Source organism: Talpa occidentalis, unplaced genomic scaffold (genome assembly GCF_014898055.3).
Source record: "Talpa occidentalis isolate TD23 unplaced genomic scaffold, MPIMG_talOcc4v2.1 talOcc4.9, whole genome shotgun sequence".
Classification (NCBI taxonomy): Eukaryota; Metazoa; Chordata; class Mammalia; order Eulipotyphla; family Talpidae; genus Talpa; species Talpa occidentalis.
This window is the reverse complement of record NW_023605305.1, coordinates 117,258,638-117,285,367: the sequence shown is the minus strand read 5'-3', so window position 1 is coordinate 117,285,367 and position 26,730 is coordinate 117,258,638. Positions and strand designations below refer to the sequence as shown.

The window sequence follows — 26,730 nt, the reverse complement described above, 5'->3', positions numbered from 1 at the left end:
GTAAAATTATTAACTAATCAATTTCTCTAGAACTTTATATGATTCATTATCAATCATAATTATGGGAAAAGGTAAAACATGCAGAGAAACAAGGGGTATGAAACAGACCTGAGTTGTGCTACAAATAGTCTGCATTTACACATGAATAGTCTGCATTTACACATGAAGTGCTCTATTATGTTTTTAATAATAACGTATATAGGGCCCCCCTGGTGGCACAAGGGGTTAAGCATCAGCACTATGAAGCAAACCTCAGCTGCAGCAGGAGTTTGATCCCAGACCAGGGAGGTGACCCACATGTGCAGCACACCTTTCCTATCATGCCCACTGTTCTACTCAGCAGTGTATTTCAACCTGTTGTGCTCCCCACTCTGTCTCTGGTGAATCCTCTCAGCCCACGCACCTCTGGCTTCTACCCCAGTTCTTGTATGCATAAATCAATAAATAGTTTTAAATAAAATAATAATAATAATGTATGTAGCTTAGGACTATTTAGTTTCCTATTAATTGGAGTAAAATTACATACAATTTCTAAGGCACCATTAGAAAAATATATAAAGTTCAATATACTTGTTAAGGGAGGAGATTATAAAAATGAATCCATACACCAAATTCATTGCACCTAACATATATATAAAACAACTAACTGATGGTTAGGGAAAATAACACAGAATATAACAGTAGAGAACTGCAAAGTCGCACATTCAACTGTATATAAACAGTAGAATATTTTACATCTATAAAAAAAGATGAACTCGTACCATTTGTGACAACACGAATGTGACTGGAGGGGATGATTCTAAGTGAAATAAGTCAAAAGGAAAAAGACAAACACCAGATGAATTCATACATGTGCAATATAGAGAAACAAAACAAAGGAACTGATAGTATATCCCAATAAACAGTTGGGATGTGTCTATTGAGTTTTAATTTTTTTATAAAAATTAACTTCTTTAGATTTGGTCAAAATACATTTTTAATTGAGTACAATAGCTTTACGGTCTTGTTCATGATGTTTTGGGTAGTATAGCATCTCTCTCTTCAGGTATAATCAGCATAGTAAGTTTTTACACAGCAAAGTAGTTTCAAGCATTTCTAAGATTTATAATAATTTAAATTTTGAGAATTTTATTGAGAGAAAACGCTATTGCAATCTATGAAGCTTCGAGAACAAGAGAAAATTTTAAAATAGAAATCTTTCAAGTTGAATCTTCCAAGCTGACACAAATTACATTGTATGCATTGACATTTTATTAAATTTTACAGTGAAAAAATAGACAGAGGATCCAAATAGACCTTTTTCCAAGGAAGGCATAAAGATGGCCAACAGCTGCATGAAAAGATGCTTGTATCCCAAATATCAGGGAATGTAAATCGAAACCACAAGCTGCCCCATCAGACCTGTTAGAAAAACTGTGTAGCCCCTCATCTGTGACTTCACCTTCCGTGCAGTGGCATGGAAATATACTGAGAATATCATATCCACTATCATTATGGTAATAGTATGATCTTTCCATTTTATTGTATTGTTTAACCTCTTAATTCATCTTATTTATAATATTTAACATAGCTATATATGTTTAGAGAAAATATGGTTTACATACGTTAGTTACAATCTGAGTTCTAGGTGTCAACAGGGCATACTAGGATGTCTCTCCTGCAGAGAAGGGGGAGAGCACTAAAATGAAAAACACAAGAGACACATCTAGTGCTGGCAAAAAAAAATGTGGAGAAAAGGGGACACCCCTGCACTGTGGTTGGAAATGTGTATAACCACTAATGGAGGTCCCACAAAAATTAAAATAAAGCAGCCATATGAAGCAGCAACTCCCCATCTGGGTATTTATCCAAAGAAAAAGAAAACACTGATTCAGAAATATATGTTCACCTATGCTCATCACACCTCATACACAATGTGAATAAACTAAGGTGCAAATGATGGATGGGTGGATACTGGAAATAGGATGTGTGTCTATGTGCGTGTATAATGGAAAACCCTCAAACAATTTTTAAAAGATGAAAGACAACATGGATGGACGTGTAGGGAATAATACCAGGGAAAATAAGCCAAACATAAAAAGACAAACAACCTATGAGTTCACTCACATAGAAATCTAAAGGCAAATAAGACACAGTGAAAGAAAGATGGTCACAGGGGGAGTGATCCTGGGGTTGTGGTGAGATGCGTGAGGGCTCAGGAGGCTACACACTAACAGTAAACTTGCTGTGATTCAGGGATCACTTCACAAGAATATGAATGTACATCACTAGGGTGTATTCCTGAAATACAAATAATACTTCATGTCATTTATTACTCAATATAAAAATTGCAAAACATTGTATATTAACACACATAAAACACACATAATGTAGAAATAAATTTTTGCTCAAAAATTCCAGGTCAGGTTATTAGAGGAAGCATTGTTTTGGGAAATGTCTTAAAATTTAGAAGTGTTAAGTAATTTAAAAACACATTGTATCACTTACAATGATAGATTTTGAATACATGTAAGTCCTAGTGCAGAAGATTGCTTAAGGGCATCACAGTTCCTCTTTCTAAAGATGTGCATTTTGAAAATACATGATAAATGTTAAAAAAAATATGATGTTATACTTTATCATAAGGTATGTGATTACATATATTTGCCCTTTATTTCTCAACATAACTGTTTACTAAGATGAATGTATAAATACATGTTCTATTCCATTTCAAAGCAAATGGCAACGTATTATGGGTTTACATTACATACAAGAAAACTCCACATTTGTCACACTCTGAAAACCTTCCTAAACGCTCAAGTGACATCCTTGTTCCGCAGGCTGTAGATAAGGGGGTTGAGCATGGGTGTTATGATGGTGTAGAACACAGAGACCACTTCTTCCTCTACATTGGATTGGTAGGACTTTGGCAGAAGGTACTTGATGGTGGCAGCCCCATAGAAGAGGAACACCACAGTCATGTGACTGGAGCAAGTAGCCAAGGTTTTCCTGAGAGCCTGGCCTGTTCCCATGCCCAGAACAGTGGATAGTATGCTTCCATATGAGCCCAGAATGGCTGAGATGGGAGGTAGGAGAAAAATTACAGCAGTGACATAAACACCCTTTCGTACTGGGAAGTGTCAGCACAGACCACTTTCAGGAGTGCTGGGATCTCACAGAAGAAATGATGGATTTCCCTGGAGGCACAGAAAGGGAGTGTCAGAGTATACACCACATGGATCAAGGCATTGAAGAATGCACCCAGCCAGGTCACAAGCACCAAGAGCAGACAGATCTTGGGACACATGAGGATGGGGTAACGCAGAGGCTGGCAGATGGCCACAAGCGATGATAAGCCATGACCCCCAGCAGAAGGTACTCTGAGCCACCAAGGGTGGTGAAGAGGAACATCTGGAAGCTACATGCAATGAAGGAGATGTGGTGGTCCCCAGATAGAAAGTCCACCGCCATTTTGGGGACAAACATGCAGATGTAGAGGAGATCCATGAGGGACAGCTGGCTGAGCAGAAAGTACATGGGGGTGTGGAGAAGAGGGTCAGCCCAGATGACGATGATTATTATGGTGTTGCCCAACAGGGCCACCAGGAGATCCAGCACCATGAGTGTGAAGAGGACCCAGGGCCCTGGGGTGCCGTGGAACAGATCCAAGAGGATGAAATCACTGCCTGAGGTCTGGTTGCCCAGCCATGCCATGCTCGTGCTCCTATTTGGCAATCTGCAAATTTTTTTAAAAACATACTTCACAGTCTATAATAAAATTTACCAAATAAAATCATACACTGCTTTCTGATATCTCAAATTCATCTATTTCCAAACTTATCATCTTGTTCTTTCAGGAAAACAATATATGTGCCTTTCACTAACAGTCTTAGAGACCACACAAGACTCTACCACATGCAGAGAAGCTCTTGTGTGCTATGTTTGGGTCAGGTGTTTAGTCCTCTTTCTTATCCATAGGATGGAGCATGTACGGACAAGGTGCACAAACTTCAAAGTGAGAATAAAGGCAACCTATTATCAGTTACTTCTTTTCCACAATCTCTTCCAATTAACTCCAGAAATCTCATGTGTTGGAAAAGGGAAATAATTTTTTTCTCTGTGGATTCATTTTACAAACACGTAATTAATTAGGACTTTTGCTTGAAGCTGCACAGTTACAGTGCGTTTTACAGATCCAGTCCAAGAAGCAAGCTGCCTGGGGAGGAGAGTACGGAGGACTCAAGTGTGCAGACCTGGACACAGTGACTCTGGAAAGGAAGAGGGTCCGAGGGCAGCAGCTGACATAGAGACATGCCTGGCAGGAGCAGACTGCACATGGGAAATGCACTTCTGCGGAAAGCAAAGTGGACTCACTGCTCTGCAGATGGGAGCACAGCAGCAACTACAGGGCTAGAAATCTCCAGGGATTTCCCCTCTCCTTTCTTTTCTTTCCTGCTTGGATTTGTTCCAACTTGAGCCTAAAGCAACTTCTGAAGTGACAAGGACAGGAGAAAGCACTTTCCTGAGAGTATCTTGGGCTTCAATTCTGTGTGAATGAAAATATACAGGTTGTTATAGTGACAAGCTACTTTTTTTCCTAGAAAGGATGTAAAATAAAGAATTTTCATATATTTTAAGTCATAATGAGAAAACAAAAAAGCTTCACATTAAGATCATATCATTGTATCACTGAGTGCTGAAAGCCGCTATTGCAGGTGGCATCAGTGCTGTTCAACAACATCCAGAGCCCCTTGTGAGGTGCCACATAACTGAATTCACAAAACTCTAACACACAGGACAGGAATGACACCTGCTGTCCCTGCCCACATACGCAGTGTCCACAGAGAGAGGAAATGGAGATAGTGGTGTGCAATCGTGTGGACTACGTAGTATGCAATCGTGTGGACTACGTAGTATGCAATCATGTGCACTATGTGGGGGAATCTATACATAAACAACCCACAATCCCCACACAGAATTTGGTAGATTTGACATTATTTTACATAAAATAGCATGTATTCTATTTAAATAAATAAGGGTATGCATGGTATTTTAAAAATTAAATACCTTTTAGAGATTAAATAAGCCAGACAAAGTGGTGGGTGTTCCAAGGTCCTTCATCAAAATCAACAAAAAACTATGAACCAGAGACACTTTTGGGGGGGGCGTGGGAGGGGATGAATTGGGGTCAGAATGAGGGGGTTGCAACTGTATGGGGAATATAAAAATAAATTTTTTTATTTAAAAAAAAAAGAAAGTGAAAATCAAAATCAACAAAAAACTATGAACCAGAGACACTTTTTGGGGGTGGGGGGTGGGAGGGGAGTGATTGGGGTCAGAATGGGGGGGTTGCAATTGTATGGGTAATATAAAAATAAAATTTATTATTTAAAAAAAATAGTGTGTTTAGAGAACATCATGGGGAAAGCTCATATAATTTTTTAAAATAAATTTTATTTTTATATTCCCCATATAATTGCAATCCCTTTATTTTGACCCCAATCCCTCCCCTCCCGCCCTCACCCCCCATAGTTGTCTCTGGTTCAAGTTGTTTGTTTGTTTCACTTTCTTATAGTTATTCATTTTCCCGGTCCCTTATTTAAGTTTTCTAGATTCCTGCTATGAGTGAGACCATCCGGTATTTTTCTTTTTCTTTCTGGCTTATTTCGCTGAGCATGATCCCTTCCAGCGCCATCCATGTTGCTGCAAATTGCATGTGTTTATCTTTTTTGAATACTGAGAAATATTCCATGGTGTATATGGACCACATCTTCTTGATCCAGTCATCTATTTTTGGGCATTTGGGTTGTTTCCATAGCTTAGCTATTGTAAACAGTGCTGCTCTAAACATAGGGGTGCAGGTGCTCTTTGGAATGGATGTTTCTGTGTCCTTTGGGTAAATACCTAGCAGTGGAATTGCTGGATCCTATGGAAGCTCTATTTTTAGTAGGTCCAGAAATCTCCACACAGCTCTCCATAGTGGTTGGACCAGTTTGCACTCCCACCAACAGTGCAGGAGAGTTCCTTTTTCTCCACACCCTCGCCAACATTTGTTGTTGCTAGTTTTTTTACTATGTGCCATTCTCACTGGTGTAAGATGGTATCTCATGGTAGTTTTGATTTGCATTTCCCTGATGACAAGTGATGTTGAACATTTTTTCATATGCCTGTTGGCCATTTGCCTTTCCTCTTCAGAGAAGTTTCTTTTTAGCTCTTCTGCCCATTTTTTGACTGGATTATTTTCTTTGTGTTGAGTCTCATCAGCTCTTTGCAGATTTTTGTGATCAGTCCTTTATCATTAGTGTTGTGTGCAAAAATGTTCTCCCAGTTGGTGGGGTTTCTCTTTGTTTTTGTTATTGTCTCTTTTGCTGTGCAGAAGCTCTTTAATTGGATGGAGTCCCAGCTGTTGATCTTTGCCTTCACTATCACTGCTTTGGGTGATGTGTCTGTAAAGATGTCTTTGAGGTGCATGTCACGTAGTGTTTCGCCTATATTTCCTTCTATGTATTTTATGGTTTCAGGTCTTATGTCTAGTTCTTTAATCCATTTTGAGTTGATTTTTGTGTATGGTGTGAGGTTAGTGGTCAAGCTTCATTCTTTTGCATGTAGCGACCCAGTTTTCCCAGCACCATTTATTGAACAAACTTTCTTTGCTCCAATGCATAGTCTTTGCTCCTTTGTCAAAGATTAGTTGACCATAAAACTGTGGGTTTATTTCTGGATTTTCTATTTGATTCCATGGGTCTGTTTTTTTGTTCTTGTTCCAATACCAGGCAGTTTTGATGATTATGACTTTGTAGAATAGTTTGAAGTCTGGGAGTGTGATGCCTCCATTCCCCTCTTTATTTTTTCAGGAGAGCTTTGGCTATTTGGGGTTTTTGGTGATTCCATATGAATTTCATCAATAATTGTTCTATTTCTTTGAAGAATGACATTGAAATTTTGATTGGAATAGCATTGAATCTGTATATTGCTTTTGGTAGGATGGCCATTTTAATAATGTTTATTCTTCCAATCCATGAGCAGGGGATGTCTTTCCATTTCTTTGTGTCTTCTATTTCTTTTAACAATGTTTTATAGTTTTCTTTGTATAGGACCTTTATCTCTTTTGCTAGATTTATTCCCAAGTATTTGATTTTTTTTGTTTCGATAATAAAAGGGATGGTTTTTTTTCATTTCTTCTTCAGATTTATTGTTGTGTATAGGAAGGCTACTGACTTTTGTGTGTTGATTTTATATCCTGCCACATTACTAAACTGATTGATGAGATGAATTAGTTTTTCTGTGGAGTTTTTGGGGTTCTCTATGTATATTATCAGATCATCTGCAAATAGTGATAGTTTGACTTCTTCATTTCCTATTTGGAATCCTTGTATGTCTTTCTCTTGTCTTACTGCTCTGGCTAGGACTTCCAGTATTATATTGAAAAGCAGTGGTGAGATTGGACATCCTTGTCTTGTTCCAGATCTTAATGGAAATGCCAGCATTTCACCATTGAGAATGATACTGGCTGTTGGCTTGTCATATATGTCCTTTATGATGTTGAGGTGTGTTCATTGTATCCCAAGAATTTCAAGGGCTTTTATCATGAATGGGTGTTGCACTTTGTCAAAAGCTTTCTCAGCATCTATGGATATTATCATATGGTTTTTATATTTCTTTTTGTTGATGTGTTGGATAACGTTGATTGATTTTCGGATGTTGAACCATCCTTGTGTCCCTGGCATGAATCCTACTTAGTTGTGGTGAATTATCTTATGGATACATTGTTGGATTCTGATAGCTAAAATTTTATTGAGGATTTTTGCATCAGTGTTCATTAGGGAGATTGGCCTGTAGTTTTCCTTTTTTGTGTTGTCCTTGTTTGGTTTTGGTATTAGTGTAATGTTGGCTTCATAGAATGTGTTTGGTATTGTCCCTTCCTTCTCAATTTTTCGGAAGAGATTGTGAAGGATAGGCACTAATTCGTCTCTGAATGTTTGGTAGAATTCATTTGTAAATCCATCAGGTCCTGGGCTTCTCTTTTTGGGGAGGTTTTTGATTACCATTTCAATTTCGCTGCTTGTAATTGGTCTGTTTAGGTGTTCTATTTCTTCTTTATCTAGCTTTGGGTGAGTGTACAGTTGTAGGAATTTGTCCATCTCCTCTAGATTGTTGAACTTGTTTCCATATAACTGTTCATAGTAGTTACTGATTATTCTTTTGATTTCTGTTGTGTCTGTTGTGATTTCTCCTCTTTCATTGATGATCCTGTTTATTTGTGCTTTCTCCCTTTTTTCCTTTGTGAGCCTGGCTAGGGGGTTGTCTATTTTATTGATTTTTTCGAAGAACCAGCTCTTGGTTTCATTGATCTTTTGGATTGTTTTTCTAGTTTCGATTTCATTTATTTCTGCTTTGGTTTTTATTATTTCTTTTCTTCTACTGGTTTTGGGATTTTTTGTTGTTCTTTTTCTAGATCTTTGAGCTTCAAGATTAGGTTGTTTCTTTGAGTTCTTTCTTGTTTCTTGAGGTGAGCCCCAATTGCAATATATTTTCCTCTTATTACTGCTTTTGCTGCATCCCATACATTTAGGAAATTGGTGCCCTCCTTGTCATTCAATTCAAAGAATTTTTTAATTTCTTCTTTGATCTCCTCATTAGTCCAGTGGTCTTCTAGTAGAGTGGTTTTCAATCTCCATGAGGTAGGAGAGTTCCTTGCCTTCTTTTTATGGTTTATTTCTAGTTTGATGCCTTCATGGTCAGAAAAGATGGTTGGTAGGATTTCAATCTTGGTGCATCTGTTGATGTTTGTCTTTTGTCCCAGTATGTGATGGATCCTGGAGAATGATCCGTGTGCGCTTGAGAAAAATGTGTACTCCGTTTTTTTGGGGGTTTAGTGTTCTATAGATGTCTGTTAAGCCCAAGCGCTCTAGGTCCTTATTTATAGCTTTAGTGTCTTTACTTATTTTTTGTCTCGTTGATCTATCCATTGTTGTTAGTGGTGTATTGAAGTCTCCCACTATGTATGTGTTTTCTTGAATGTCTGTTTTCAGAGATGTCAATAGTTGTCTGATATATTTTGGTGCTCCTTCATTTGGTGAATATATGTTAATGAGTGTTATTTCTTCTTGAAGTGCTGTCCCCTTGATCATAATGTAGTGACCGTTGGGGTCTCTTTTTACCTTTTTGAGTTTGAAATCTGTTTTATCTGATAGAAGTATAGCTGTTCCTGCTTTCTTTTTTGGTCCATTTGCTTGTAGGATTGTTTTCCATCCTTTTACTTTAAGTCTATCTTTATCTTTTGTAGCTAAATGTGTTTCCTGGAGACAGCAAAAGGTTGGGTTTTGTTTCTTAATCCAGCCTGCGACTCTGTGTCTTTTTATTGAAGAGTTTAGTCCATTTACATTTAGGGTTAATATTGATATGTTAGCATCTGTATTTGCCATTGTGTTTGTCTTTCCTTTGATTTTATTTATTTATTCTTTTAACAACTTTTTTTTTTGGCCTTCTTTCGTTGTTATTCGTCCCTCTGAGGTTCTGGCTTTAGGACTCCTTATAGTATTTTTTGGAGTGTGAGTTTAGTTGTAATGAAATTGCAGAGTTTCTGTTTGTCTGGGAAGGTCCTTATTCTTTCTTCATAGAGGAAGGAGATCTTTGTGGGATAGAGTATTCTTGGTTGGCATCTGTTTTCTTGGAGTCTGTTGACTAATCCCTCCACTGTCTCCTTGCCCGTAGTGTTTATTCGGAGAAGTCTGATGTCAGCCTGATTGGTTTTCCTTTGAATGTTATCTGTTTCTTCCCTCTTGTCAGCTTCATTATTTTTTCCTTGTTCTGGATTCTTGGGAGCTTTACTATTATGTGTCTTGCCATATTTTTCCTTTCGTCGAGGAAGTTTGGTGTTCTTCCTGCTTCTTGTATATCAATTTTCAGCTCCTTCTTCGCATTTGGGAAGTTCTCTTCAATTATCTCCTGGAATATTTTCTCTGTTCCTACATCTCTCTCCTCTCCTTCTGGTATTCCTATAACTCTTATATTTCCTTTCCTTGTGGAGTCAGATAGTTCCCGAAGTCTTTCTTCGGTCTTTTTCCTTCTTACTTCTCTTTCCTTTTCTGTTTTGGTTCTTTTTATTTCTGTGTCTTCAAGAGTGCTTTTTTGTTCTTCCATTTCATCTATTCTGCTTTCATTGCTTTTCCCAGAGTTCTTTAGTGCCTCCATTAATTCTTTGATCTCCTACATTTCTTTTACTTCCCTCTTAGGGACTCAATTTCATTCTTCTGATTGTTGATTATTTTTCTGTTATCATTGTTTTACTTTATGAGTTCTGTCATTTTTTTAATCATGGCAATTTGAAGTTCTCTTTCTGGAAGGCTCAGAAGTTCTTCCAAGTTACTGTCGTTGCAATCTGGGTTGGTTTTCTTTTTGTGGTGTGCTTTTCTCCTGAGGAGTTGCTAGGTTCCGTGTGGTTCTTCTACTCCCTACTGTCTGTTTTCTAATTGCCGTATGTATTGGGACACTGTGTTGCTGGGACTGGCCGGCATCTTGGGTGAACTTCTCCGCTCCCTTCTAGCTCCTCTGGGAGCCATCTGTCGGTTTCAATCAGTCTTTACTGAAGAAAGGTCCCTGTTCTAAAATAGCTATGTAGGGACACACTCCCCAGCGTGCCTGGTCTGCCCTGGTGGTGGGTTCCCGCTCCCCCTCTGGGCTCGGACTGCAGGCCAGAAGGAGCCTGGCATGGGCAAAATTCCCAGCTCCCCTCTGGCTCCTCCAGGAGCCTTCTGCTGGTTTCAGGCAGTCGTTATTGGAGAAATGTCCCTGTTCTAAAATGGCGATGCAGGACGCACTCCCCGGGTGCCTGGTCTCGGGCACACTCTTCTGCGCGTCCGGTCTGCCCCGTCCGTGGGTGCCCGCTCCCCCTCTGGGCTTGGACTGCTGGTCAGAAGGGGCCTGGCGTGGGCAAACTTCCCAGCTCACCACTGGCTCCTCCGGGAGCTTTCTGCCTGTTTCAAGCAGTCTTTTCTGAAGAAAGGTCCCTGTTCTAAGGGGCGTTGGTGATTTTTTTCTGGTCGCTAGGTGGCGCCAGAGATCTCTCCTAGTGTCCTTGGGGAGCTGTTTGTTTCACCCCGTGGAATGGGGAACAGAGTGGTAGTGGTGGGAAAAACCTCAACGGATTTGGGCTGCTGTGTCTGCCTTGTGCCCCACCATCGTGGAGAATCCACACCCCGAATTTTGTGCCCCGGGTCTCAGTTCCAAAGCCCTCAGGTCCAGGATGCGGGCTGTTGCCCAGTTCAGTATCCGCAGAAATGGCGCCTTTTGCACCCTGCTCCAGTGTCTGGGCGCCTGGTTTCTGATTACTCAGGGAGGGACATTCACCTCAGTGAGGGCACCCCCGCATCTCCCTGCAAGCATAGGTCGCAGGCTCAGGGACCTGGGCAGCCACGATCCGCATTTGCTTTTCAAGTGCGCATCTTTTCCTGCACAAGCTTATCGGCTGGCCTGGGGCTGTGTGTAGGTCTCCGGAAGTCTTTGTTTTTCTCTAATGGCAGCTCATATAATTTTACTTAAGTGCAACATGTCAAGTTCCTCCAGTGTTCAAAATGTCTTTCAGGTTAAGACTGAACTATGGAGAGAGACAGCGGATATTAACAGGTTCATGTCTTTCTTACATAAAATTGACTGCTTCCCTGAACCCTGGAGTTAGCATATTGCACCTCTTTGAAAATAAAATGACACCAGATTATCAACCTTCAATCAGAAATTCCCTTTTAAAAATACCATTTTAAATAAACAAAACTGCTTATTCTGAAGGAATAAAATGTGAATAATTTATAGATGTGCAAATAATTTTAATAGATGGGCATTTCTGAGGTTTCCCATTATATACACTAGGAGAGAGCATCATATATTAATCACCTTGAAGCATAACACACCTTTTCACACATTTCCAGAGAAAAACACCCCTATTACTCACAAGAACAAAATAAATGCTGCTTATGAAGTGTTGTTGATACATTTCAAACTTCTTCTAGGATCAGATTCACAAAGCCTGCCCAAACGAGAGGATAAATACCTTGAAGCCAATGCCTCAAAAGCCCAAGGTCAATGTATTGTTGCACACTCAGCCATCAGAGACACTGTCACCAAATGCACTCAATCCCTGAGGCAAATGTGTAGCAATTATCTCCCCATCCTTCATGACCCCAAAGCACTGATTACAGCTCTCTCCCATGTATGTGCAGCCTCTGCCTCAGGGAATACACATGGGTGAGTGACATGTGCTCAACTGGAGCAAATATCAATTTCAAACCAAAGATACATCAACTTTTCACTAGCTGTTTCAAAATAAACTATCTATAAAAATAAATGTTACACATTTTAATTTGTAATGTTGTAGAAATACTTTCACAGGTTTTTGGCCATTCACACAAGCTGGGGTGGAAATGCTGCAAGGTGAAGGTGGGCCCACTGAAAGGGAAAAGCCCTGTGACTGCAGTCTTGGCAAGGAAGGTGCGTGGCTGGTGGAGGGAAACTCATTCATTTGGACATTTGGACAGGGGCCAGGAGCCACACCAGGTCCTCAAGATGAAGAGGGATGAAAGGTTCCCTCCTGCCTGTGTGAAAGAGCACAAAGCATTCTCTTTGAAGCAAAGGCAAACACTCTGGGAGAATAATCTTCACCTGAGCCTTAGCCCAGAAGGATGTTTCCCCAACAACAGCTCAACACACTTTGCTCACTCACCTCAGGAATGGGAAGGGAAAACGTAATTTGGAAGGTCACTCTTGGGAACACACAGCCTATGAATGCCTGAAATTTATTCCTAAGATAATAGGCTCAAGACCACACAATTGCAAAGGCCCAATAAAGGCCTTCGCTCTCATGTAACAGAAAATTACAAAGGTGGTCATTAGCATTAGAAGCAGAGTCAGACAGTATACAGATTTGCAATTATCACAGAAGGAATTGAAGCAACTATGAACAATATGCTCATGAATCAAATGGATGAATTACACAACAAAAACATGGTATCACGGCAAGTAAACAGATGGCAGCTGTAAGAAAGAATCAACATGAAGCCCACATTGGAAAAAAATGCTTCAAGGTAAAAATATTATAATATACAAGGGAACAAAGATGAAATAATTTGTTGTCACTGGTAAGAGGCATAAATTGTACACTATGAAGAGAAGCAAAAATAAAATTTTTAATTTTTAAAAAATTTAAGAGGAAAACTACAAAACACCGAGTAGAGAAGACCGAGAACTGCAAAGGTCCTCTCTGCTCAGGGACTGGAAGAACCAACACCAGAAAATGGGCTCCTACCGAAGCAATGTACAGATTCTGCGCAACTCCAGGGCACGTCTCATGACAGTCTTCACAGAAATGGGCCAACACTGATGAAGCTCACGTGGAACAACCACCGCCTGCACAGCAGGAGGCCTCAGACTCCCGGGGGAGGCGCGAGGCGCTGACTCCCCGACTTCCAAGGCCACCCCAGAGCTACTGCAGGAGAAACCGGGCTCCCAGATCCACCTGGCGGGAGCAGGGGAGCCCCCGCGAAGACGACAACCAGGGAGGAAACACGCAGGTCCCTGGGGGAATCCGGGGGAAGATGACCGAGGACGGCGCGGGCCGGCTGCCCCGGGAAGCTGCGAGGACCCTCCAGGCGACAGGAAAGCTCGGAACCCGCCCGGCGCGCCCTCTGGCCAGCAGCAAGGGGAGATGCAAAAACAAAACCCAGAGCGAGCTAGAGATCCGGGGGCGGGAAGGGCCCGCTGCAGGTCCGGCACCCCCGGCACCCTGGCCCGGCGCGTCCAAGGCCCGCGGACTCGCCCGGAGCCATCGGAGGAGAGAAGGGCTCGCCCGAGACCCGCGGGGCGCCCAGGCCGGCGGAGCCCTGCGGAGAAGCGCGCGCCCGAGAGCGCACCGGCAGGGGCCGCCCGGGTCCCGCCCCCGCGACCTGGGGCTGCGGCAGCCACGGGGGCGACACCGAGGGGACGGACCCTCACCGGATCATCGGAAACCAGGCGCCCGGGCACAGGAGCGGGTGCAAAGGCGCCACTTCGCGGACACTGACTGGGCCAGCGCCCGCGTCCTGGACCTGGGGGCTTGGAACTGAGCCCGCGGGCAGGAAACTCGGGGCTGGGATCCCCATGACAACAGGGTAGGGACAGACACAGCACCCCACGCCACTGAGGCACGACAGCCACCCCTCCCTGCTCCCCGGAGACCCCAGGGGAGGAAGCACAGTTCGGGGGACACGAGGAAAGCTCTCCGGCGCCACCTGCTGGTCAGAACAAAATCCCCGACTTCGTGACGGGTGGAAGCCGGGGGTTCCAAAACACCCTCAGCTCTGCGAGGGGGTGGGCCACGCAACATTGGGCTTCACGAGAAACGAGGCGTGGCGCAAGACCCCATTCCGGAACTGCGAGGCGGGCGTGGGGTCCAGGGCATGGACAAGCCGTACAGTGGGCACGGCGCAGGGTGACAATCAACGGTCTGGGTCTGAGAGCCATGGAACCGAGCACTAGAGCTCAGAATTCAGGGCGCGGGACCCACACAGCTGCAGGCACTGGCCGCGGAGAACATGGGGTCGACACAGCCTGCAGCGTGAGTGAGGACAGCCCTGTTGAGGTCGCCCCTCCGCCCCGGAGAACCACAGGGGAAAGCACAGGCTGCGAGGAGCGGTCTCTGGCGCCACCTCGTGGCCGGAGCAAAATCACCAACTAGCTGCTTCCCTAGGAGAGCAGGGCGAACACGGAGGGAGGGACTGGAAGAGAAGATGCCCAGCAACACAGCCACTGCACCAACACCCCGGCGGCGTTTTGGCCGAAAAGGGCTGGACTTGACTGGTAAACAGAGTCCAACACCCCGAAGGCGCAATCCAGAGAGAGGCACCCCAACACCAGTGGCACGACCTCCCGACACATAGAACTAATTAAAAAGCAAACAGCAAGAAGGAAAAATAGAAACAACCAAGCATGCCCGCAGGGGAAGGACACACCACAAAAAGAAAATCAGTCACCTGCCTTCTTTGTCGGTCTATTGTTTCCCAACCTTCTACTTTCAGTCTGTGTTTATCTTTTGTGGTTAATGTGTTTCCTGGAGACAGCAGGTTGGATTTTGTTTTTTAATCCAGCCTGCTACTCTGTGTCTTTTTATTGATGAGTTTAACCCATTTACATTTAGTTAATATTGATATGCTGGCATCTGTGTTTGCCATTTTGTTTGTCTTTTTTTGTGATTTTATTCCTTGCTCTATTCCTCTGTTGGTTTTGGCTTTAGGAATTCTTGTAGAATTTTTTGCAGTGGGGGTTTAGTTGTGATGAATTTCTGGAGTTTCTGTTTGTCTGGGAAGGTCCATATTTTTTCCTCGTAGAGGAAGGAGAGCTTTGCAGGGTAAAGTATTCTTGGTTGACATTTGCTGTCTTGAAATTTGCTGAAGATGTTACTCCATTCTCTTCTTGCCCGTAATGTTTCTTCAGAGAAGTCTGAAGTTAACCTGATCGGTTTTCCCTTATAAGTTATCTGTTTCTTCCCCCTTGCCAGTTTCATTATGTTTTCCTTGTCTTGGACTCTAGCAAGCTTTACTATTGGGTGTCTTGCTGCAGTTTTCTTTTCATTGTGGTAACTGAGAGTTCTTCTCACTTCTTGTATGTCTATATTCGTCTCCTTTTTCATGCTTGGGAAGTTTTCTTCAATTATCTCCTTGAATAATTTCTCAGTTTCTTTGTCTCTCTCCTCACCTTCTGGAATACCTTTAACTCTTACATTTCCTCTCTTCATGGAGTCTGATAATTGTCTAAGAGTCTCCTCATACTGCTTCATTTGCACTTCCCTCTCCTTTTCTCTTTTGGCTCTTTTTATTTCTGTACCTTCAATAGGACTGTTCCGTTCTTCCATTTCATCGATTCTGTTTTCATTGCTTTTCCCAGAGTTCTTTATCTCCTCTAGTAATCTTTTAATCTCCTGAGTTTCTTTTCTTTTCTTTCGTAGGGTCTCTATTTCATTCTTCAGTTCAGTGGTTATTTGTCTCAAATCATTTTTTTCCTTTTCATTTTCTTTCTGCTTTTTAATCATGATGATCACTAATTCTCTATCTGATAGACTGAGAAGTTTCTTCATGTCATTGTTGAGCTCTGGTGGCTGTATTTCTTTTTGTGGTGTGTCTTCCTGTGGGATTACTTCATTATTTATAATTTTTCTTCTCCATGTTGTTTGCTTTCTAATTAGTTCTATGTGTTGGGGTGCTGTGCCACTGGTGTTGGTGGGCATCTCTTTGGAGTGCTCCTTTAGGTGTGTCGGAAACTGTTTACCAGACTGAGACCAGCACTGGTAGACAAAAACTCCAGCAGGGTGTTGATGCTGTGTTGCTGGGCACTGTCCCTTACAGTTCCCTCCCTCTGTATTTACTCAGTTCCAACAGGAAATCAGCTAGTTGGTGGTTTTGTTCTGGTTGTGAAGTGGTGCCAGAGACCCGTACTTGCTGACCTGTGCTTTTTCCCAGTGGTTCTCTGAGAAACAGAGGGGGCAGAGAGGAGCACCTCAAAACAGGGGCTCTTATTCCAGCTGGGTGCTGTGTCTGCCCCATGTTCACCCAGTGCTGTGCCCGCAGCTGTATGGATCCCGTGCCCTGAATTCTCCTCTCTAGTTTTCAGTACCAGGGCTATCAGATCCAAAACACTGGCTGTCACCCTGTGCAGTGCCCACTGCTATGGCGCATCCCACGCCCTGGATCCTGCACCTGACTCTCAGTTCCAGGATGGGGTCTTGCTCCACGCCTTATTTTCCTCCTTATCCCCATTTGCGTGGCCCACCCTCTCTCAGAGCCTGAGGGTGCTTTGGGAATCCCTGGTTTCCAACTATCAGGATGTTGGTGATTTTTTTCTGGTCACTAGGAAGAGCCAGAGATCTTTCCTAGTGTCCTTCCAGAGCTATTTTTTTCCCATGGGTCCAGGGGAATAGAGTGGGAGTGGCGTGGAGTGCCTCAACGGTGTGCAGGTGCTGTGTCTGCCCTGTGCCCCACTGTCATGGGGATCCCACACCCCGAATTTCATGCCCTCGGTCTCAGTTCTGAAGCCCTCCCATCCAGGATGTAGGCTGTAGCCCAGTTCAGTGTCTGCAGAAATGGTGCCTTTTGCACCCCGCTCCCATGTCCGGGCACCTGGTTTCTGATTAGTCAATGAGGGACATTTACCTCAATGAGGGCCCCCATGCATCTCCAGGCAAGCCTAGGTTGCAGGCACCAGGACCTGGGCAGCCATGATTCCCAATCTGCGTATGTTTTTCGAGCGCTGCTTTTCCGCACAAGCTTACCGGCTGGCCTTGGGCTATCTGTAGGTCTCCATGGAGTCCTTGTTTTCCTCTAATGGCACCTGGAGCCATTCGCTCACCTCCGTAGCAATTACTGCACCGTTCTCCACAGTTCCAGTTCACAGGGTGCAGTGCTTGAAATAGTTCCTTTCCACTCACAGTCCCGCTTGATGTATAGTTTGTTCTTGTTGGTTGGTTTTTTTTTTTTTAACCTCCTTTCTGTTGCTGACTTTGTGGGTGGGGGAGGGTAGCAGGGTTCTGAGATTTCCTCCCTTCTAGTCCTCTTTTATGGCAACTTTCTTCTTCGGGCAGTTAGCCAGAGACGCCTGTTTATCTTCCATGTCCCAGTTCTCACAGGGACCTCCCTGTTAACTTTTTCTTTTTATGGGAGGACTTATTCGCAGCCTTTCCACACCATCATGTTGATCACTCCCCCTCAATATTAATTCTAAATTTAAATGGATTAAACTCATCAATAGAAAGACACAGAGTAGCAGGTTGGATTAAAATCCAAAAGTCAACCTTCTGCTGTCTCCAAGAAACACATTTAACTATAAAAGATAAACATAGAATGAAAGTAAAAGATTGGAAAACAATACTACAAGCAAATGGACCAAAAAAGAAGGCAGGAACAGCTATACTTATACCAAGTGAAATAGATTTCAAATTAAAAAAGGTAAAAAGAGACATAGACAGACACTACATTATGATCAAGGGGACAATACATCAGGAAGATGTAACACTCATCAACATATACTCACCAAATGAACAAGCACAAAAATATATTAGATGATTATTATCAGCTCTGAAAACAGATATTAAAGAAAATGCATATATAGTAGGAGACTTCAACACCCCACTCTCACCAGGGAACAGATCAATGAGACAAAAAATAAACAAACACACTAGAGCCCTAAATAAATACATAGAACTCACAGATTTAACAGACATCTATAGGACACTGCTCCCCAAAAAAATCTGAGTACACATTTTTCTCAAGGGTGCATGGATCATTCTCCAGAATCAATCATATACTGGGCCACAAGACAAACATCAACAGATACATGAAGATCAAAATCATTCCAACTATCTTCTCCGATCATAAAGGCATCAAGTTAGAAATAAATCATGAAAAGAAAACAAGGAACCCTCCCACATCATGGAGATTGAAATTCACACTACTGGAAGACCACTGGACTAATGAGGAGCTCAAAGAAGAAATTAAAAAATACTTTGAGTTGAATGACAAGGAGGACACCACTTTCCAGGAGGTATGGGATGCAGCAAAAGCAGTAATTAAGAGGAAAATATATAGCAATACAGGCTCACATCAACAACCAAGAAAGAACTCAAAGAAACAACCTAATCTCACATTTCAAAGCCAATAGAAGAAAGGAAACAATAAAAATCAGAGCAGAAAAAAACACACTGGAAATTAAAAAAACAATCCAAAAGATCAATGCAACCAAAAGTTGGTTTCTTGAAAAAAATTAAAAGACAAACCTCTAACCAGGCTCACAAAAAAAAGGGAGAAAACACATATAAATAGGATTACAAATGAGAGAGGAGAAATCACAACAGACTCAGTAGAAATCAAAAGAATAATCAGAGATTACTATGAACACTTATATGCAAACAAATTCAACAACCTAGAAGAAATGGACAAATTCCTAGAATGATATAATCATCCAAAGCTGGACAAAGAAGAAATAGAACCAATTGAGGCAGTAATCAAAGCACTCCCCAAAAACAAAAGCCCAGGCCCAGACGGCTTCACAAATGAATTCTACTAAATGTTCAGCAGTGATTTAGTGTCTATCCAACACATGCTTTCCAAAAATTGAAAAAGAAGGAATGCTACCAAATATGTTCCACAAAGCCAACATTACACTAATACCAAAGCCAAACAAAGACAGCACGAAAAAAGAAAATCACAGGCCAATCTCCCTAATGAACACTGATGCAAAAATCCTCAATAAAATCCTTGCCAACAGAATCCAACAGTGCATCAAAGGGATAGTACACCACGATCAAGTGGGATTCATCCCAGGGGCACAAGGATGGTTCAACATACAAAAATCAATACGTGTAATCCAACACATCAACAAAAAGAAAAAGAAAAACCATACAATCACATCAATAGATGCTGAGAAAGCATTCTACAAAGTCCAATATCCATTTAGAGGAAGGCCCTTGAAATACTTGGGACAGAAGGAACATACCTTAACGTGATAAAGCCATATACGACAAACCCACTGCCAACATTATTCTCAATGGCGAAAGCTGAAGGCCTTTCCTTTAAGATCAGGAACAAAACAAGGAATGTCCTCTCTCACCACTGCAATATACTGGAGGTCCTAGCCAGGGCAATAAGAGAAGAGAAGGACATACAAGGAATCCAAATAGGGAAAGAAGAAGTGAAACTATCACTATTTGCAAATGATATGATAATATACATCGAGAACCCTAAAAACACCACAGAAAAACTACTCAAAATAATCAACCAGTTCAGTAAAGCAGCAGGATATAAAGTCAACACACAAAAATCAGTAGCCTTTCTATACACAAACAATCAATCAGAAGAAGAAGAAATCAAGAAAACCATCCCTTTTATAACTGAAACAAAAAAAATAAAATACTTAGGAATAAATCTACAAAAGAGGTGAAAGACCTATACAAAGAAAATTATAAAACACTGTCAAAAGAAATTGAAGAAGACACAAAGAAATGGAAAGACATCCCCTGCTCGTGGATTGGAAGAATCAGCATTATTAAAATGGCCATCCTATCAAAAGCAATATACAGATTCAACGCTATTCCAATAAAAAACTCAATGACATTCTTCAAAGAAATAGAACAAATACTGTTGAAATTCATATGGAACCACAAAAAACCACAAATACCCAAAGCCCTACTGATGAAAACAAAGGAGAAAGGAGGTATCACACTTCCAAACTTCAAGCTATACTACAGAGTCATAATAATTAAAACAGTTTGGTATTGGAACAAAAACAGACACACAGGCCAATGGAATCAAAGAGAGAGCCCCGAAATATAGCCACACCTTTATGGACAACTAATCTTTGACAAAGGAGCAAAGAATATGCAATGGAACATGGACAGTTTGTTCAATAAACGGTGCTGGTAAAACTGGATCTCCACAGGCAAAAAAAATGAAACTAGACCACACCTCTCACCGTGCACAAAAATCAACTCAAAACAGATAAAAGAACTGGACATAAGACCTGAAACCATGAAAGAAATAGAAGAAAATACAGATAAAACACTGCAAGACAGACATCTCAGAAACATCTTTAAAGACTTTACCATCTTTAAACATCTTTAAAGACTTTTAACTTCTTTATCACCCAAAGCAGCGAAAGTGAAGGCAAAGATAAACACCTGGGATTACATCAAACTGAAAAGCTTCTGTACAGCCAAAGAGACATTAGACAAAACAGAGAGATACCCCACTGATTGGGAAAAAATCTTTGCACTCCATTCAACTGATAAGGGACTGGTCACAAAGATATACAAAGAACTCACACAAATCAACAAAAACAAAGTAAACAATCCAGTCAAGAAATGGGCATAGAACTCAAAAGACATTTCTCCAAAGAGGAAATGCAAATGGCCAACAGACATATGAAAAAATGTTCAACATCCCTTATAATCAGGGAAATGCAAATCAAAACCACACTGAGACACCACCTTATACCAGTAAGAATGGCACATATCAAAAAAACAAACAACAACAAATGTTGGCGAGGATGTGGTGAAAAAGGAACTCTCCTACATTGCTGGTGGGAGTGCAAACTGGTCCAACCACTGTGGAAAGCTGCCTGGAGCTTCCTCAGTCTACTAAAAATGGAGCTACCATATGACCTGGCAATTCCACTCCCAGGGATCTTCCCAAAGGACACAAAAACATTCATTCAAAAGAGCACCTGTTCCCCTATGTTTACTGCAGCACTATTTACAATAGGTAAAACCTGGAACAACCCAAATACCCAAAAATAGATGGATGGGGCAAGAAGATGTGGTACATATACACAATGGAATATTATTCAGCAATCAAAAAAGATAAATTCATGCCACTCACAGCAATGTGGATGGAGCTAGAAGGAATTATGCTCAGTGAAATAAGCCAGAAGGAAAAAGAAACTTATCACATGGTTTCACTTATAGGAGGTATATAGGGGAACCACATAAGACATGAGTGTCAAAAAATAATAACAGTACAAAACACAAATAAACAAAAACAGACAATCATAAGTCAGAGACATCCTGCAGGGGAGGAGGAGGAAGAGGGATCAGAGGGAGGGAGGAAGGAGCACAGGGGACTGAGGTGATGGTGCATGGGTGCACTGGTGAAAGAAATTCTATGGGGACTACACCTGAGGGTGGGGAAGCAAATATTGTTTAAAAATGAACAATATAATGTAAAAATATATAAATTGAAAAAAACAGCATGGTATTTGATCAAAAAAAGATTCACAGACCAATGGAATTGAATTGAAAGCCCAGAAATAAAACCACACATATATGGTCAAGTAATCAGTCACAAAGGAGCAAAGAATATAAACTGAGCAAGGAAGGCCTCTTCAATGAATGGTGTTGGGAAAACCGGACTGCAACATGCAGTAAAAAAAAAAAAAAGAAAGAAACTAACCTACTATTTCACACCATATACAAAAATCAACTCAATGTGGATAAAAGACTTGAATATAAGACCTGACAACATAAAATATATAGAAGAAAACATAGGCAAACACTCCATGACACAGAACTCAGGAACACCTTTGAGGAGTCTTCTTCAGAAACAAGGAAAACAAAGCAGAAGATAAACAGCTGGGACTACAAACTAAAAAGCTTCTGTATAGAAAAATAGACAATAATCAAATCAAAGACACATCCTACTGAAAGAGAGAAAATATTTGCACTTCATACTACAGATAAGGGACTGATATCAAAGATCCATAAAAAACTTACACAACAAAACCAAAGCAAACAACCTAGTCAAAAAATGGGCAAAAGAACCAAAAAGACACTTCTCCAAAGAAGAAAGGCAAATGGTTAACAGACATATCAAAGAATTTCCAACAACACTAGTTATCAGGGAAATGCAAATCAAAACTACAATGAGACACCACTCACACCAGTGAGAATGCCCCACATGAAAAAAAAATGGAAACAAAAAATGCTGAGAGGACGTGGATATAAAGCAACCCTCTTACATAGCTGGTGGGAATGTAAACTGGTACAGTCACTTGGAAACTGGGTGGAGGCTCCTCAGAATACTACAAAATTGATCTACCATATGATCCAGTGATTCTTCTCCTAGGACTCTACCCAAAGGACATAAAAAACACTAATTCAAAAGGAAACCTGCACTCCTGTGTTTATTGCAGCACTATATACAACACCAAGATATGGAAACAATCCAAATGCCCCAAAATACATGAATAGATCAAAAAGTTGTGGTATATTTACACAATAGAATGTTACTCAGCAATCAAAAAAGACAAACTCATGCCATTTTCAGCAACATAGATGAAGCAGGAAAGGATCATGCTAGCCGAAATTAGTCAGAAGGAAAAAAATAAATACCGATGGTCTTACTTATAAGTGGCATATAGGGAAACCAAACAAAAGGGCAAGAAAAAGTCAAAACTAGCAAGCTGACCATGGAACTGAAACATGCAGTTAAGGAGGGTGTAGGTGGAGGGGGGCAAAACAGGAAAGAGATGAACACGAGTGAATATGGTGATGGGTCACACGTGATATGGTGATGTGGGAACTTTGGAGACTACAGTGATGTAAGGGAACAAATGTAATTAATTAAAAAAAAGAAGAATTACCATGTCACTCCTCTGATAATGGCCTATATCAAAAAGAGTGGAAACACCAAGTGTCAGTGAGGATGTGGAGAAGGAACACTCATTGCTATTGCTGGGAATGTAATTGGGTACGGCCACAAGGAAGATGGTGTGGAGATACCACTGAAAAATTAACATCATCCAGGGCCTCCCCTGGTGGCGCAGCGGTTGAGTGCTGGGCTGCGAAGCTGCGCGCGGCCTCAGCAGCGCCGGTTCGATCCCCGGCCGCCGGGCAAGGGTCCCACATGGTGTGCAGACCTCTCCTGCCGCCCGCTGCCCCCTTCAGCAGTGTACTTCGTCACTCTGCCTGTTCTGCTCTCCGCTCTGGCTCTGGTGAATTCTCTCACCCTCCTGCGCTTCTGACTGTACCCAGTGCTTGTATGAATAAATAAATAAATCTTTAAAAAAAAAAAATTAACATCATCCAGCAATACCATTATTAGGTATTTACCTAAAGCAAATGAACACACTAATTCAGAATTGACACAGTCCTCTGTTAATACCAGCATTATCCACAAAAGCCAAGTTATGGAACCAACCTAAGGGTACAATGACAGATAAGTGGATGGAAAAATGTGTGAATTTCAAGGTTTTCTCTCTTAATTGACTTCTAATTTCCTATTGCTTTGTTGCAAAGTGGCCAAATTTTATTTTAATCTCCTTAGATTTCTTGACATTTGCTTTCTGGACTAAATAAAGCATTTTATATTGTGAACAATGTCACATGTGCACTCGAAAATAAGGTGCATTGGACAGATATTGTGTAGAATGTTCTGTATATGTCCTTTAGATCCTCCAACTCCAACACACCATTTATGTCTGTTAACCTTACTGCTAATCTTCCTGCAAGTCCATCTAAGTCGGGGTATTAAATTCCCCTGCTATTATTGTGTCCCTGTTCAATTCTCCATTAAGTGTGGTTAACATTTACTTCATAATGATTTAAGTGTTGTGATATATGATTTCACCTTTTATCTCTTCACTTATATAAGTCATAAATCTAAAAATATTTAATAATTGATTCTTAGAACTTTTAATTTAAATCCATTAAGTAGCAAACTACTTAATGGATTTAGCAAACTAAATCATGCAAAACTATTTAAATAAGTCTTTAAATAACACTATATCCCTCCAAATGTAATGCAGGCTACTTACAACACTATTCCAAATTCTTTCCCACTCATTTATCACAATTGTGAGGGGACTGAGGAAGACCAGAATGGGTTTCTGTTTGGAAATGACTTCCCCCTGGCTGTGTTAAGGATTTGTAAAAGGGGATGGGGGGGAGGGGTTGGGGGAACCAGTTGCCCTGAAGCACAGGGCTTAGCAATAGTGGGCAGCTCCAACAGAATATTCCCACTTTACTGCTCCAGAAGCTTCGCCTGACACAAGTGGATGGCTGCTCTGATGCTGCTTATTTGCCCAGATATAGGGCTTGAGTTTGACTTGACAACCAAATTCTCCTACAGTTTAAAGAAAAAACTAATTTGGACGTTACACAGTAATTTTTATCTTCTAAAGACTGAGATGACCACACCCAAGACTTCTCCATGTGGGAGTTAAAAATAAAATTATTTTCAAATAATTGAATACAATTAATGTACATATAAAATTAATATTCATTCAGACACACCCTTTCACCCAGGACACAGACCTGAGCTTTTATCCAGCCCCAGAAACTCCCTCCAGTCCCCAAGACAGAGGTGCTCTTTTGAGAGAAGATTTTCTGGCTAAGTTTCTGTACCCAGCTCAACTATCCCTCAAGGTTTGAGAGAGAAGGAAGGAATTTGTAGTCATGCATGGCCTGAAAACATACATTCGAATCACATTCTGTCAAGACCTTGTTGAAGGATATACTGCACTAAAGCAAAGGGGAGACTAGAAAAAGGGGGGTGCAAAGGAACATAGTAAAAACAAAAAGTTCAATGCAAAAGAGAGATGAAGGTGTACCCTGAGAAGAGAAATAAAGGAATTGCACGTGGAGACTCATGCAACAGACCTGCACACAATCCCACCACATTCGAGGAGACAGAGGTCTTCAGGAAAATGAAGATGTGTGGGAAGGAAAATGAAAAGTCCCAAGTGAAGAGAAGCATCTTGGCTTACTTCTTGAATCAGCTGTGAATACTTTTTACTTTGTCATAATACTCTACTCATGTCTCTTCATCTAACCTTACTTGGGATACAATTATTTGGAAGGAATGGGGAAGAAGAAGTTGTGAAAGATGGGTCAGGGCTGCAAAATAGCTCCAGAACCTTCCACAGGAGAAAAATCAGTACAGATCTCTAAGATGAACAACCAAGACAAACAGCAATTGTACAAATGTTAATTAGTACAGTGGAGGAGGTAGCCCCCAACCTGACAACTTGACTACAGGAAATGAAAACCAGGGGATAAAGGTCTTGGGGAACCACTCTTTCATGGTAACCCTTGAAGGACTACCTGCCTCTTAAAAACAATATATACAACATAGTTCCAAGCTTTGATTATGTAAATATGGCACATTCTCATGATGCTACTGAAAAGCATGAAATTGTCTGTATTCTGTTTATAATTATGTAAAACATGGATGGTCAAGGAATGAAATGGAAAAATAAAAATAGTAGCAGCGGGGAAAAAAATCAGTCTTCACTCAAATATTTGAAGGCGGACCACTTGACAAGCAGTATCCCTGAGGTGGAGGCTGCATGTCCTTGTGAGATAGCTGTAACCATTTCTTCTGGGTCATGGAGGATGGGGAGGTAATTGCTGCACACTTTGCCCCAGGGACTGGGTGCAGTTGGGGACAGTCCCTCTGAGGGCTGCCAGTGGAACAGTAAATTGGTCTTGGATTATGGAGGCAATGGCGTCAAGGTATTTAACCTCTTTGTTCAGGCGGACTGAGAGCTTCTGAGACTGGAAGAACTAAGCAATGTATTGATAACACTCTAGAAGCAGCACTGATTCTGTTCTTACAAGTAAGTCAGAGTGTTGTTTTCGGGATACATGTCAAAGTGTGTTATAATTTCTTAACCTAAAATTTCTTAAGTGTGTTACAATTTCTTAAGCCTAATATATAATGCTCTGACCTTGTAGATATAATAGACAATCTCAAAAATCCCCTCTATTTAAGATATACATCATACAATATTAATACATTTAAATACTGAAAATAATTAGATGTGTGTGTGTGTGTGTGTGTGTGTTGACTCAGATAAGCTGTTTAGTTGGACTGGAACTGGCATGTGCGCTAACATTGCATAACAAGGCAATACATCATGTCAGGATTGAAGGTCTCGTTTCATGAAATTCTCAATGAGGTGCCACTTCCTAATTTGGGGTTGGGGTCAGCGGTTAGTTTTATGGAAGAAAGATGTTCGGTGTTCAACATCTCTACAGTGTCAATGCCCTTCCTGAAGGACTATTCGAGGGCTGAAGGCAGGAGGATTGTTGAAAATATATAATAAATGCATTTTTAAGAGACATGAGCAGTGACTTAAGTAAAATCATAAGACATTTACCCAGGATCTACTCTCAACACACGCTGTTGGTTGATTTCCTTCTAATTCATGTCAATGAGGTAAAAGAGAGATGTTTTAGGTTAA

The 26,730-nt window shown here is 41.3% G+C and overlaps 2 protein-coding genes across 2 annotated transcripts in view; both read right to left on the bottom strand.

Annotated features, from left to right (window-relative positions):
- LOC119236022 (olfactory receptor 2T27-like) overlaps positions 1–26,730 on the bottom strand; it is a 292,093-nt gene that overhangs the window by 122,852 nt on the left and 142,511 nt on the right. The gene's annotated exons all lie outside the window — the stretch shown is intronic.
- Positions 2,977–3,693, bottom strand: LOC119236933 (olfactory receptor 2T27-like). Its single transcript, XM_037500864.2, is given in 2 exon segments — positions 2,977–3,324; positions 3,327–3,693. Coding segments are annotated over 2 exon segments (612 nt in total). The 3' UTR covers positions 2,977–3,079.